The sequence below is a fragment of the Anser anser genome (genome assembly GCF_964211835.1).
Source record: "Anser anser genome assembly, chromosome: 1".
In the NCBI taxonomy this organism is placed as follows: Eukaryota; Metazoa; Chordata; class Aves; order Anseriformes; family Anatidae; genus Anser; species Anser anser.
Window position 1 is genome coordinate 65262924 of NC_139720.1, and position 15068 is coordinate 65277991.

At 52.9% G+C, this 15068-nt stretch overlaps 1 protein-coding gene across 2 annotated transcripts in view; it reads left to right on the forward strand.

The window, feature by feature from the left end:
- Nucleotides 1-104: 104 nt before the first annotated feature.
- Nucleotides 105-15068, forward strand: part of B4GALNT3 (beta-1,4-N-acetyl-galactosaminyltransferase 3) — a gene marked incomplete at its 5' end in the record, with an annotated part of 60372 nt that continues 45408 nt past the window's right edge. Inside the window, one exon of one of the 2 annotated variants that reach the window (XM_083819816.1) lies at nt 105-340. In XM_083819816.1, coding sequence (XP_083675942.1) covers nt 199-340 — 142 coding nt within the window. The remainder of the gene's footprint in view (nt 341-15068) is intronic. The other variant, XM_083819817.1, reaches the window with a different exon arrangement.

Here is a 15068-nt window from a genome sequence, read left to right on the forward strand (position 1 = left end):
GGGGGCGGCGGCGGCGGCAGAGCCCGAGCCCGAGCCCGAGCCCGCCCGGGAGCTGCCCCCAGCGGGGCCGCGGCGCCGCCCCGCACCTGGGCCCGCCCCGCGGACGGGGAGCGGGGCCGGGCCGGGCCGGGCCGAGGCGAGGCGAGGCGAGGGGAGCATGGCCCGTGGCGGCGGGGGCCCGGCGCCCTGAGCGGCGCCATGCGGGGCCGGCTGCTGGCGCGGCTGCGGCGGCGGCGGCTGCTGCGGCTGCTGCTGGCCCTGGGCGCGCTGGCGCTGGGGCTCTGGGCCGCCTACCTGGAGCTGGTGGCCGCCCCCGGCGGAGGGGCGTCCCCGGACCGCAGTGAGTTACCCCGGGGGGCGGGCAGGGGGGCCGGGGGGCGCGGGGCCGGGCTCTGTGCCCCGGGAGCGAGCTGGGGCTGGGGCTGCCGTGCTGCTCGGCTGCGGCTCCGAGGCGGTGTTGGACAGCCCGTGGGCTTCTGGAAGTCTTTTTTTTTTTTTTTTTTTGGGGGGGGGGGTCCGAAATAATGTCGGGGAGTGGCGGCGGTGCGTGTGGCAGCGGTGCCTCAGGGCCGTGTCACTGCTGCTGAGCACACGCGTGGCACAGCCCCTGCGCCCGGATCCCCTGGGACCTGGGTCGTGGTCCGAAAACTTCAGGCTGCGGCTGGGCAGGGAGCTCCCCCGGTGTCTGTCTGCTCACAGAGCCCTCCGCGGGATCACAACTTCAGCTGGAGCTTGATCTTGAAGTTAAAAACATGCATGTATTGCTCCAGCAGTGCCAGGGATCTGACTTCTTTGGCCGGGACAGAGAGGAGGGAACAGAGTCTGCTCCATGTTACGTCTTCTGTGTGATGTGGCCCCGAGCCCCCTGCTGTCCACCGCTCGGCCAATGCCCCCCAGAAATCCCTGGAGAAAACTTTAAAAGCACGTAGAGGACTTCTGTGGTGCAGCGGGGCAGAAGGCAGGCTGCTGTGGGGTGTTTAAGCAGCGGTTATGGGGGGAAAGGGGCTGAGACAGGTGCGTGCTGCTGCAGACGGAGAGAGGGAATGGGAGAACCGGGCAGAAGGGATGCACGCGAGCAAGCCAGTTGTACTGTGAACTGTATTCTTCCTCCCTGCTTCCAGGCAGGAGTTATTTTTACATCGTTGTTATAAAAATCGTCCAGTTTCAAGGCTGAGACTGGAAACAGTGACACGGCTGTGGTCCCTACCAACTAAAACAGAAGGCGGGGCAGACAATCGCACCGCATTGAAGTTCAATTGAATAAAAGCTCCAGACGCTCCCAAACCCACCAGAGACGTCGCCGGTGGCCACACGCAGGGGCTGCTGGCGAGCCCGGCAGGGTGAAGCCCTCGGGCAGGCGGCTCCGTGGCACGAGAGAGCCTGTGCACACCGGGAGCTGATGCTCTGCCCCGGGCAGTTGGCATCCTGGGCTCCTGGGGAGCGTCCTGGAAACTGCCAGCAGGAGGGGGGTTAAGCTGTGACCCTCCCCACCCTTCCTCTTACCCCATACCTCCAAAAGCCTGTTTTAAGAGAAATCAAAAGTTGGAATGAAAAACAAATAGCATTTGATTTCTTTTGGCTGTTAAGCTAAGTAGTGCTTTCGTCTCTTGGGACTGGGGTGTCTGCGTTTGTGGCTCCACGTGGTGGCTCCTTCCGGGGATCCCACAGAGCTGGCATCGGAGGGGGTGATTCTCAGAGCAAAGAAAATGCTTTTTCCTTCTTGTTTCTACATTGTTTTCCTTCTTGTGTCCCAGGTGGGAACCCCACGGTAAGTCACAGCTGGGGACCAACCAAGGGCTGCCGTCCCCACTCATCTGATGCAACAGCCTCCCCACTTACTGCTGATAGAATACAAAGGCTGTTTACTTGGTAATTTTTCCAGGCATAAGACTAAGAAGCTCCTTCCTCTGGGGACAGAAAGCTGTTGGGCTTGGAAGGGAGCTAAAGGAGATCTGTTTCCATCTTCTGTGTCTGCAACTGAGCTTTCTTCTCACCTCCCACAAAAGCACTGCTGGATAGCCTGTGAAAGGAACAGCAAGTGTGTTTTTCGTTTCTTCAGGCACGGCCATTTCTCCCCAGTATTTTGCTCCTTTCGCCCACCAGGTCGCTGTGGGGCAGGGGAAGCAAATCCCAAGTGGCCCAGCAGACGTTAAAGTAAGCCGTGCTCAGAAACCGTCCCTCATGTATGTGCAGCTCCGCTATGCAACGAGGTTCAGCATGCAGATAACTTTGGCTGCAAGAGAATAAAGGGCCTCGCAGAACGTGCTCTAATAACTGGTACCCAACGGCTTCTGTGGTGCTGTGTCACCGCATGCTGGAAGAGGCTGTGGCCGGGAGGTTCCTTTTGCTGTCACCTCAAATTCAAGGGCTGAGGGACCGGCCGAGCTGCAGGGTTCGTGCTCGTGCAGCCCCTGGGTTGATTCGGGTCCTTCCCTAGCTGTCGGGGAGGCTTGGGATGGACTGGGCAGGGGTGGGTGAAAGTGAGTGAAAGAAGTGACACACCTTTCCTAGGGAGGTGCTGCTGAAATGAGCGGTCAGGCTGGTACAAGATGAAAAAAAAAAATCATTTTTCCTTGCAACGTGATTGCATGAAGGTATTCCTACATGCTGTTCCCTGGAAGCCTGACTGGCAGGGCTTGTGCCTCATGGGCAGGAGGGTGCTTCTGTTGTTGTGAGGTTTGCATATTTCTTTTTCTTTCTTTCTTTATATATTTTTTGATTGAGACTATTTGGCTGGTCTGCTGCCCAGTAGGTATTCATAGGAATCCTAAACAAACATGTTTACAGCTGAGGGAGGAAAAACAAGCAGGCTGATGTGAGTCGAAGATGGGCACAACTCTCCTCCCCTGAAATGTGGCTTGTTGTCATCCAAAACAAGTTGTAACAGACAGGGCACTGCCTCCCTGCCAAGAAACCCGGGTGCTGCAGGCAGCCTGCGTGCTGCCGACAGGCGCTACCCTTTTTGGAGTGGGCTCTCCAGCAGGAGTATGTTTTCTCCTCTTTGCTAGTTGCCACACAGCAAGCTTTGCTCCTGCGAGTGAGTGCTGGAGGCAGGAAAGTTTATTTATTTATATTTATTTTTTTTTAGCTGAACAAGTAGTTGGAGAGGGAGAAAGCACCAACGAGGCCGATGCTTGGATGAAGCTGGCGCATCGGGGACCTCCTCTGCTACCTCTGGTTTTCTGCTCCTCGCCTTCCCAGGCAGGAGGAGCTGGCTCTGAGGGAGCAAGGCTGGTGCTAGGGAGCCGTGCTGGCAAGCAGGGAGGATGTGCAGCAATCCCCCTGTGCTTTAAAACCTTGTGTCAACATCATAAAAGTGAATCTCAAGCGCTGAACAGGCTTAGAGGTGAGGTCACTCCCAGCCATTGCTCTGCAGACTGGTTTGTTTTTCTTCCTGCTGCAAAGCCCATGGTATCTGGGGAGCTTCTAAATCGCTTGCACTGATTTCCTTTATTGCAGGTGTGAGTGACACTGAGCCAGGCAAGAGCAGGGTGTGCAGGATTAGATTAAATTGCTTGGAGGTGCAGCTTGTGGGAACAAGGGACTCGAGGGGGCCCTGCTTTAAGCCACTCCTTCTGGCTGTTCCAACCCACCCCTGTTCCTCTGCATTTCTGCGCTGTAAGTAACGCTGGGAGTGTGTTATCTTCCTGTCTGGGCTTCTGACAAGTGGCTCTTGGATCTCCAGCTTGTTACAAAGCAGCATGAGTTGCTTAAAACCTGGCCGAGCCCTGGCGGGGACGGGCAGACGCGTGCCTTTGCGTGAGGAGGGGAGCTGGTGGAAAGCTGAAGCTGCTCGTTCAGCGTAGAGCATCGGCTGCCCTCTGTAACCTCACTGCCCAGGCACCTGTGCACGAGGATGTGTGCACTCAGACCCCCAGGTTCACTCACGCACACAGCTGGATGTCACAGTCGTCCACACGCACGCCTACTTGCCCCTGCGTGCACAGGACCGCTCTTTGGCATGGGTGATTGCTCTGAGGGGTGCTGAGTTTTCACTTCAAGGTGATCGGTTCAGTCCACCGGGAGGGTGGTCAGAAGTGCTGCCACGTCTCGCTCTGCGCTGCCAGTAGTTTGTGAACCTGGCTTTTCCCACCCCTTGACTCGGAGTCAGGCTGGGATTTGACTCGCACGTAACCTCCTTGTGGCGCGGCGCCGAGCGCCTGGCTCCCCGCGTGCCCAATGAGAGCCACGAGCGTTTGCTCTCTGGGAACCTGTCCCGCCATCTGCAAGCGGTGCGGGGACATTCTGGGGCCAGACAGATGATATATCATCACCAGAAAGAAACCCTTGCGCCATCCCTGTGTGCACACACATCACCTGTGACAGGTTGGCACGGACGTGTGCCAGCGCAGCGTGCGCTCCCGCACCACACCTTCTCCCTCCTTGAGCCAGGCTGGATGGGGATGGCTCGGATACCGCGGGGCTGTGCCCTGCTCAGCATCTCCCCGTGCTGCGGGCTTGGCAGAGGAGTCGTATTGTCTTCTGGAGGTGCATTTCTGTGTGTGGTTGGCATCGGGCTATCTGGCGCAGGCAAACAAAGGCTCTGCCTTACGTCGCTCACCTGCAAGTTGAGGCAGACGTGGAGGAAGAATTCCCTTTTCCAGCCACTTCCCAATTCAGTTGCTGTTTTTCAGGCTTGCAGTAACAGCTGAGAAGGGCTTTCCAGAAGAGGAAATGCACCGTCTCATTTCATGTGGTGTAAGATCTAAGGAAAGACCCACGTAATGCCTTGGGTTGGAACAGGTGTGAACCTGGTCCTCACATATTTCTGCTTTTTATGATCTGAGGCGTTCGTAGTCGGTGTCTTTAATCAGCCGAGCCAAAATACATCTCCAGCTTTGGGTCTTTGCAGTCTGAGCTCATCTCTTGTTCTGCTTCCAAGCTCATTTCTCAATGATTTCTGGGAGCTTAAAAAAATAACAAATAAAAATACAAGCAGCATCCAAAGTGCAGGTATGTACGGCAGAAGGGTGAAGGAAACCAGGTCTGTCTACTGGTGTTGGTCAGAGCTCCCCTGCACCACTGTTGGCCTGAGAAACCTCCCCCGTGCCAGTGCAGCACAAGGCTTTGGTGTGGTTTGGGGAGAGCCCCCTGCACTTTGGGGCGCTGGGGTTATATCTGGGGGAGCGTTGCTGTTAAGTAAATGAGCTCTCTCCAGAGACGCCTCAGAACAAGGATCCATGTCCGAGTAATAAAGGATTTAAATTCACTACGCTGGGCAACGCGATTCAGTTAGTCTGTAAAATGTGGGATCGCTTCAGACAATCCAAAAATTGCCGGGTAGGGCTGTGAGTCTCCCTGGAGTGTCAGTGCCACTCTCACCTGTTTGGTAATTCTGCTTTTACCATTTCCTAAGGCTTCGGTATTCCAGCGTTGTGGGGCTGTGTCCCGTCTGAGACTTATTCATTTATTCTGAGGGAAAAAGGGTCAACGTGGCTTCTTACCTCCTTTCTTTCTACAATCTGGAGAAGCTGTCCTATGTTTCTCTATAGCATAGGCCCATCTGGTACGTTTATATGGCTGAAGTACTGCCCCTTGTGCTATTCTTGCTTCTCCGTGTCACTGTTTTCCATGGCAGATGCAACGGGTGTCCCAAGCCTTTGCCTCATACGTGGCTCGTTTTCTTGCTGCCTGGTTTCCATCTCATCTACAAGTCCCCAGTGACCTTCACTTCAGACAGTGTAAATGTTCGTGACTTTTGTTTCCAGTTGAGCAAAATATGAGCAACTGACAGCCAGGGCTACTCACTAATGTAAAACTAAACACAGATCAGAGACTTAACCGCAAGGTTTGCCATAACAGGCACGCTATCTACTTTTAACTTTCTTTGCCAGTAGCCTCCTGGACTGTAGGTATCAGGAACTAGTTGGGTTACGTGGAAGCCTGTTTTTTGCTGAAATTGTATGGATTCATGCATGTTAAAAGTAGTTCGTTGCCAGGTACTGTTATATCCCATTTACCAGTAAAAATATTTGGTCTGTATTATCACCTGTTAGCCTGCAGAATTGCCTACTAGAGCTCTCTTGAAGTGAGAATAATATGCATCTATGATATATGATTTATTATTTATTTTTCAATTTTAAGTAAATCGCCTTCTGCCTTGCTTCAAGGAGCCACTTATTTCCCTGCCATTAGTGCGGGCTGTTTGGCTTGGCCTGTGTACGTGGTGCTGGCAGCTCCAGCGGCTTCCTCAGCCCTGCTGTTTGTATGAACCTGGTTAAGCCATCTCCAGCCCTCCTTGTAAACGCTTCACTTCCTAAATTAGCTTTATTTACATTAAATAACGTTGTTTTCTGTAAAACTGCAGTAGTCGTGTCTGGGTGCTATTAACCCCATCTAGACCACGCCACAGCGTTTATCCTGAGAATATCCTGCCTGTCCCGCCACGCACCAGCAGGCTCCATGACCCGCTGCAGCAACTCGCCCCCAGCATCAGCACTGGCTGCTGCAGCCTGTGGTTTGATGTAAGCAGGCCCGTTGAGAGGTTTTAATTTGTTTTCAGGCAAGGCAGACCATCGCATAATGCGCTGCTGTATCTCCGTTGCTTGTGCTAGCAAGTGTCTGCAGTCGCTGTCTTGCCCTCGGGCTTTCAGTCAGTTTGCACAGTGGGCTTGTACTGCGAAAGCAACAGATGTGGATCTCTGGATCACTGAATTGGTGCTTATTCTCAAAATATTAAGTCCTCTTCATTTAGTTTTCAGTTTCTTGATTGAAACTTAAGCCCTGTACCTATAGGGTGCTTTAGCTCAGCAGACCATTTTTTCAAGCATTTATAATTTTTCCTTTCAATTCGCCTTCAATTATTCTTTTTTTTTTTTTTTTTTTTTTTTTACCATTTAGGTTATGCAGACTCTCTTGCTTCAAGCCAGCAGGTCCAGCTCTTCCAGAGCCTCAGGTCATGCCCCTCTAGGATTGCACACAGAGCAAATACCCATGTGGGACTAAGTTCACCTGGGTCCTAGGAAGAGTTTCAGGGCCAAACACAGCCCAAACGTCAGTCTGTGGAAAAAGTTTTTGCCAAGTTCATGCTTGGTTTGCCCCAAGTTGTTGGCCAGACTACTCTGTGAGCATCAGAAATTGTTTAGTATCAGCCATTGTTCTCTTCTCCCCGTGTAGACAAAGTTCTTTTTGTCACAGAGTCACAGAAGGGTTTGGGTTGGAAGGGACCTCAAAGCCCACCCAGTCCCACCCCGCTGCCACAGGCAGGGACACCTCCCACCAGATCAGGTTGCCCAAAGCCCCATCCAGCCTGGCCTTGAGCACCTCCAGGGATAGGGCAGCCACAGCTTCTCTGGGCAGCCTGTGCCAGTGCCTCACCACCCTCTGAGGGAAGAATTTCCTCCTTATGTCTAATCTAAATCTCCCCTCCTTTCGTTTAAAACCATTCCCCTTGGTCCTATCACTGTTCTCCCGAGTAAGAAGTTGCTCACCTTTATAAAGGTGTGTAATTCTTCAGGGCCTACATAAACAAACAGCCCTGGGGAGGGTTTGCTCCATTGCCTCTTTCTGCCTTTTTGGGCTGCTCCAGCTCCGTTGCTGATTCCCAGGGCAGTTCCCAATCCACCTCTTTTGCAGCCACTTCCTTGGAGAGGGAAGAGGTGTTTTTGGGCATGCGAGCTGAAGGACAGTCATACTGCTCTGCGCTGGGCTATGAAGCTATATTTATTATGAGCTTATTTATCCTCTGATAGACGTATTCCAAATCTGTCTCTGTTGTTTTGGTCCCCTGCCTCTTCAGGGCTGAGACATGCTTTGTGACACCGGGCTCTGACAGGTTGTAACCTTGGTAATGGTGTTTTCTTCCCCGCTGCGGTTACCAGCTGCAGCCCTTTGTGTGCATTCACTTGTCCGTGTCGTTCGCCTGCTCCAGCAGCGGAGCTGAGACTGCTGTCACCAGACCTGAATTTCATTTGGCTTTCCAAACACCCGCCGATCCTCTGTAGCTGGCACGATGCTGCTCACCTGTGCTACTGTGCACTGATAAATCCTTCTCCTTTTGTGCGCCTTCCCCTCCCGCTGAGTCCTCATCCTCATCCCCACCACAACTCTGAAGAAGCCCTAATGATGCTAGCATCGCTGCTGCTGCCTTTTGCTGTGCTCAGCACCTAAAATTTCTCTGAATGTGCCACCGTTCCTTGTAAATTGTTTTCACCTTGCTCTTGTAACTCTGTGTTTTAATTGGATGCCTCACATGGGCACGTTGAGAAAGAGAAAGAAGTGTTTCGATATGTCTTGCAGCTCATGCAGATGAAGAAAGAAAAGAAAACCGGAAGAAGAGTAAAGAAGGAAAGAAGCAGCAGGGATTATTTGGCAAAGTAAGGAGAAGCCTGAAATGGGGCACAGTGAGATGAGCGTTGGAGCAGGGTGGTCAGAAAAAGCCATTGGCCACCCCAGAGTTGTGAGGCAGAAAGAACTGAAGTTGAAATCAGAAGTAAAGTCTAAATCTAAATATTTGGGATTTTAGTGGAGCAGAGTCTGGAAGGTATTGGGTGTAGAGATTGAAAAGAGGAGATGCAGGAAGGAGTTGGAAGGCACAGAGTAAACCACTGACCCTGGGTTTTAAAAAGAGTGGAGGAAAATGCGGGGGTGATTATTACGGAAGCTGATGGGGACTGTAAGCAACTCTGCTGAGATAGTTAAGAACATATTTGGTGTCACAGGGGCGTTTGGTGCCCCGAAAATTGGTACCACCATGGCTTTTTGCTGCGGTGGTGTCTGCCAAGACCTCTGGTTTCCCTGTATCGGTGCTTGGCGCTGCAGCCGCTCCGCATGGCTTGCAGAGCGTGATTGCCTGTTTCTTCCTGGGTCTTGCAAACACTCAGCACTTTGCCAGCTTTTTATTTGCAGAAAAACGATTTGCTAGCCCAGCCAGGAATCTTTCACGTGTCCCTCTTTGTTTACAAGGGATATAAAATCCCTTTTTTTCTGGTGAAAATAAAAAAAAAAAAAGATGGTTGTCCTTTTTAATAGTCTGTAGTCAGGTAACATTTAATCCAGAAACTCTAAATATGTGTGATGCATGGGATCCTATCAGGGATTTGGGATTTGCAGCCCAAATCGCTGGCGATCCCCCTGGGCAGCGAGCAGCCCCTGGCAGCAGGTCCCGGGGGAGCTGTGATGTGGCCTTGCTTTGTCCCTGCTGATGGGGAGGGACCAGCTCCGGCCCCCCCGCCCACCACAGGCTTATATTTAGCTGGTGGCGTGCGGGCTGTTTGAAGGCAGCATCTCCCAGCCCTCGCCTCGGTGCTGCCCGGCTTTCCACAGCCCTCGAGCTGCCTGGGTGGAGAGCCGGGGGCTAAAATTAGCAGGGAGCGCTGCTCTCGCCAAACGCAGCGTCTGACCCAGCCGGGGCTGGCAAGGGGCAGAGGAAGGCGGCCCTGAATCCCACCCCCGTGGAGCACGCGATGTGCTGCTGGCTTTTTGGGTGCCTCAGTGCGTGGGGTGCCCCGCGGGGGGATGGTGAAGTGATGGGGAGAGTCAGGCAGCCTTGGGGCATGGTAGGAAATCCCTGTTCCCAGAGCTCTCTTTCCTTCTCGGCCTCCCTTTGAGTACCATGTGAACAGGAGGGAGGCCAGTTTCTGCTCCGGGGTGTGTGCGGAGCCGCAGACGTCGCCCTGCTCAGGGAGAGGTTCTCGGGGCAGATGTGGGGCTCGGCCGCTGGAACAAAACCAGCGCGTGTTCGCTGCTCCCGCCCTGCCAGAAGGAGCTGCCGAGGAATTTGCTGCCCCCAGCAGTGCCCACCCTAAATGAGCACTTGTTCTGTGCCCGGTCTCCCCACAGGCGCCGGGGAGGCTGTGGTCTGGTGGATACGGCCCCAGTTTGGGGGAACGGGGATGCTGCTGGCAGCTGAGGCTGCGCACGGCAGCTGCGATGCCGATGACAGCGGTCACTTATCCTTTTGATGTACTTTATCTCCTTGAAGGAAAAGCATTAATTGGGCTCCCGTTGAGTTCAGTGCAAGGGGAAAACACACTATTTCACTATGGGCCATTATGCTGGACCCAGCCAGCCCTGCTGGTATGATCCAGCTGGCTTGGCTGCCCCAGGCGTGTCTCACCTCAGAGGTTCCCACCTTTGACATTTCCTGTTCATTGCACTCACCTGAATTGCACAGCCCAGGCCAAGAAATGGGTGGAAAGATGCAGCAGAGATGGGGACTTGATCCATAAGTGTGTGGTGGAACAGAACAAGCACCCCTGACACGCAAATAAAGTCCAGAACAAACATAATCTGCATTTGAATCAACGTGTTGGTTTTTTTTTTTTGTTTTTATTTTCAGCAATGGGTTGGGTGCCAGGATGCAAGTGGTGGAGCAGAGTAGAGCCAGGTCTTGTGGTGGAGATACAGGGACTGCTCAGTGTGCCCTGGGAAGGTCCCGTCCTCAGGGAACTCCCTTTCCACAGCACCTCAATGGCAAGGAGCTAAAGGGATGCTGGTAGGCATTGCTCGTGGGGAAAGCCAGGCCAGCTGCTGCAAGAAGTAAAAACCTAGAAAGGTTCATGGTCTGCCTGCTGACCCTTTCTGTTGAAAGGCAGATGAAATTCCCCTTTTCCTACAAACGGGAGAAACAAGAGCTGCCTGGATGGCTGCACCAGCTGTGCCTTATGCATTCAACCAGCTAACTTGTCAGGTGGCCTCTCCAGTTGTCTGGAGGTGTGCACAGATGTGCCAGCCCTCTGCTGGGTCTCCGCTGAGCTAGCTGTGAGGAAGGGGAGAGCCCTAGGAGCCAGAGGGGAGCAGTGCTGGCAGCGTCTGTCCCTGCTCCCATGTCAAGGACGGGTGCCTGCCTTCTGCGAGCACCACGCTGTGTGTCTCCTTCTGGTGAAGCGAGGGAATTTAAACTGTCCTGTGGGTCCCTGGCTTCCCTTTTTCCCCACCAGAGGTGGAATGAGGAGCATCTGTGTGAAGGCCATGGAGGTATTTTTAGCATGGGTAAAGAAAGGTGAAATATACGGGCTGGGACAGCTGCAAGATGAATTGCGCTGTGTCGAGACCAGCTCAGTCAGCTGTTTTGGCTGGTAAGGATTTGCCCAAAACCCAGCATGGTGAAGAAGGCATCACCAGCTGGAGACTTGGCTGGGAGGCTGGGGGAGGAGGCTGTATCCTCCTCTTTCCCTTCTCACATAGATCTGGCAACTCCTCTGGCACAAGATTGCTTCCCCGCACAGACACCCCACTCGTGGTGGCTCCTCTGTGGCCCTGGGGTTGAGGAGGAGGAGGGAGCACACAAGGGCTGAGGTTGGAGTAACCCTGTGGGCACGGGCACTGCTGGGGACAGGGTGTGAGCCGGTCACGTCACTTCAGCTCTCTTGCCTTTTCCCAGCTGAAGGCTGCTCTGTGATGGAGAAGTGGCTTTTTCCTGTGCTGGCTGGAAACAATGAAGGGGACCTCCTTGCTCGTAGTCATTGTTTGCTGGCAGAGGGGTGGGGAGAATGGTGCTTCCAGATATTTTTTTTAATACTGTCTGGATCCATAGCTTTGTAAAGAAATGGTTGCATCACTACTCTGCAGGTGTGCACGCTCAGGTTCTCAAGCCATCTCCACGTGCAGTATTTTCCACACAGCAGGTTTTGCCATGTTCCAAGTACCACCAAGTCAGCCTGGAGCACAGAAACCAGCAGCCGAATCTCCCAGGAAAACAGATGCCTAACCTGATTTTGCATCGCATGCGGAGATATTTACAAGGCTCTGTCACGACACTGTGCTGTGCTCCAAAGGCACCCGTGCTCCTCCTGTTTGCTGAGCACACCCAACTAAACCTGTTTGCTCCAGGTTAAGAAGTAGTATTTCCCGACAGAAGAACTGCAGCACGTGTACTCCGCTTTGTCCTGTTTTGGGCGGCCAGGGAATTGGATGCCAGACAGCTGGGCTAGTGCCTGGACAACTTCACATGCGCTTGGTTGACCCAAGGTGGCTTGTGTGGAGCTGCTCCATAATGAACTGGTCGCAGCCCTTTCCTCCTCCCTCCAAGCCTGAGGTGGCCATGGGTTGAAGGTGAGGTGAGGTGAGGTGAGGGTTTTAGCAGCCAGTGTGCTTCTCCTATTAAACTCCCTGCTGATGACGCCTGGTGTGTTGATTTATAGACCTGAGGCATGTCTTCCAGGCCAGCTTTACTATGCGTCTGTCCTGCATAATAGGCTCGTTGGCTGTGGCAGTTTCCTTTGTATAGAGCCAAGGTGTGAGACTCTTTATTATGCTCTACCCTAAAGTTTTGATGCTAGGGTTGATGTTAAAGCCCAGCTCGGGATTTATGGGATCACAGACTTGGGTGCTGTGTTAAAACACCGCGAGTGACACAGGCTGTGGGCAACAGGAGGAGCGAGTGGTTTTGGTCACTGTCAATGAGCTTTTCCTCTGCTGTCTGTCCATTTTCAGCACGGGGTCTCTCTCGGTTACCCTCTCACTGTAGGGTCTCTCTGTAGAATACCCATGCATTGAAAGCATCAGAGGTGAGAGACTGCAGTGATATTTTTCTGATAGGTGCTGCTGTCCCTCATGTAAGTGTCCTAGGGAAGTGTTGTATATATGTAGGCACATCACAGATGCAAGCTGTAATTTCTGTGCCTGCTGCCTGCCCAGAGGAAGTCGGCAGTTCCAGGTAACCCCGGCATGTCAGTACTTGCAGCACAAGCTCGCTCCTATATGCTACCACACCTCACCTCCCACCATCCCCACCTGCACAGCTACAGATGCACACCCATGGCCATGTGCTGCTCTTCTTCCTGCAGAACGTCCCTCCATCCGTGCTTCCATCCATCCATCCCTTCATCTCCGAGGCTGCCCACCCACAGCTGCACGCTCCCCGGTGCTCTCGGGGTGCACAGATGTGCTCTCCACATACTCACCCCCCTGCATACGTGCCTGTCCCCCCTGAGCACACGTGTACCTGCCAAGTCGCTGACCTCAACTATGTACTGCTCTTCTGGTGTTCCCCTGCCTGTTTGCACGACCTTGAAAGCCTTGCTGTCTGCTGCCAAGCTCCCCCCTGCACAGCTTGCTCTCTTACAATGTTTTTCCCTTCTTGCTTTCCTTAAGGTGGAGAGAAATGGCCGTGAAGGTGCTAGGTCAGATCCTAGAATAAATAAGGCATGCTGTGGCCAGGGCTCTTGTAATTTTCCTTTCTAGGGTTGCGACCGTGTGTTTCCATTTCAAGCTCTGACCCCATCCCACACCAGAGGTGTGCTGACTTGGTTCATGCAGTGCAACGGAGAACAGCAGCCTCCCCACCGTTGCTCTGCCACCACATCCTTATTGCAAGCAGTCCCCTCTGCTATTGCACACCTACCCCATCCTCCTCCTCTGCACAGGCCACCCTCTTGGCCTTCCCTTTCCCACCATGCACAATGCAGCCTGCCGATGCACTGCGGTGTGTTTCAGTTGCGATCAGCCATGTGGGCTGGAGCAGTGGAGCTGGGAGAGGGAGCATCTTTCTCCCGAAGGAGAGCGCAGTGGGATGCAGACAACATATCGGCACTCTACAGTTACTGATGATTTCTTTGTGCCCCCACCAGCTACTTGGTGCAGCTTTTCCTCATCTGGGCTTGCTGCAGTCCTTGCTTTTCACATCTTGGGGCTTTCTGCATTGAATTATGAACCTGGCTACTACTAGGAAAGCAACCAAGTTGAGTGTGTACACCTCTTCAGACCCAGAACTATATCCCAAGACATATGTATATTTAGAACCTGTAATTAATCAGAGGAGTGTACCCGTATTCATTTTAGTATCCCGTTCCTCTGTTGTTTTTGCAGAGGCTTTCTTAATCTCATTTTTACTTAATCAAATTTACAAGATCTTCCTGTTCCTCTCCCTGGATGTTTCTGTAGTTTTCCAGTGCTGGCAGGTATGCAGGTACCTGGAGGTGCTGGGCACCTTCATAAAGGAAACACAAAGAAGCCATTATATCTGAGGAAGCAGAGATCCTGCAGCAAAGGGTTGTCACTTGCAGTTCACCAAGGTGAAAATAAATTTTTGTTGTTTATGTTGCTTTGTTTTTGTTTTTAGGTCTAAAATTCTGAGAAATCCTTCTTAGTCTCTGAGAATCTTGTGTTCCCATAGCCAAGATGACAGGTATTACTAGATGTCTGGTCACTTCCTTGAGCTTAAAAGGTCAAGGTAGCACACAAACAGCACCAAGGCAGTCTGTGGGGATCTGAAGATTTCAACCTTGTAACATATTCTCACATTTTTCTAATAGGAACTTCAAAACTGGATTGTGTCCTTCTGCCTTGCTGATGCATGTGAGAGGGCCAAGTCTGCCTTTTCCACATCTAAGGGAGCTCATGCAGGGAGTCAGAGGGTCTCCTTGAAAGCCCACATGCTCTGCGGCATTTGCCAGATGTCCTGTCCAGGCATAGTCCATTAGGGCCAGACTCAATAGCTCTCCATCAGGAAGGCTTTGATCTGGAGGTCTGTACGGGGAACTGGTGTCAGGCATCACATGCTGTCTCTCTGCTCACCAGGAAAGGCTGCTCTGGCTTCCAAGACTGGAGTGCTGTGGACCATCTCTCTGCCATCTCCCAGGTCTAGCCCATGGACCTTCTTGGCCCCACACTAAGAAATTTAGCTTTAGAAATCCATGATGAGAAGAAGCAGGGGTGCTTGTGAATCAAAAACACAACGTCAAACCCTCTCTGCCATTCAATATGGTACCTCAGGGAGGTGCTGCAGAGATGAAGCTGAAGGATCATGGCCAAGGGAGCTAACAGTGAAGTGGGTAATGCTGGCTGAGGACAGATGGCAGCAGGGTGTGGAGGTGGGAGAATCCAGGCAGGTGCAGTGTGAGTGGCTGCTGTGTCTCTAGGGGCTGCATTTATCTCCTAATCTCCTAATGACCCAGAAGTGTGAGGGAAGACTGCTGTCACCTGCTCTTGTCCAGTCCCCAGTTTGGTTCTCCTTCTCTTCCCACCCAACCCACCCTGGATGGATCTGGCTTCCAGGCCGGCTGCACGTGGAGTGGAGCTACTCCTGTCAAAAACAGCAATCATGTGCAGAGCCACAGTGTAGGACGCTTCCTCCTGGCTACACACAAACAATTGCTTTTATCCACCTACTCACTCCAAGGGCAGGT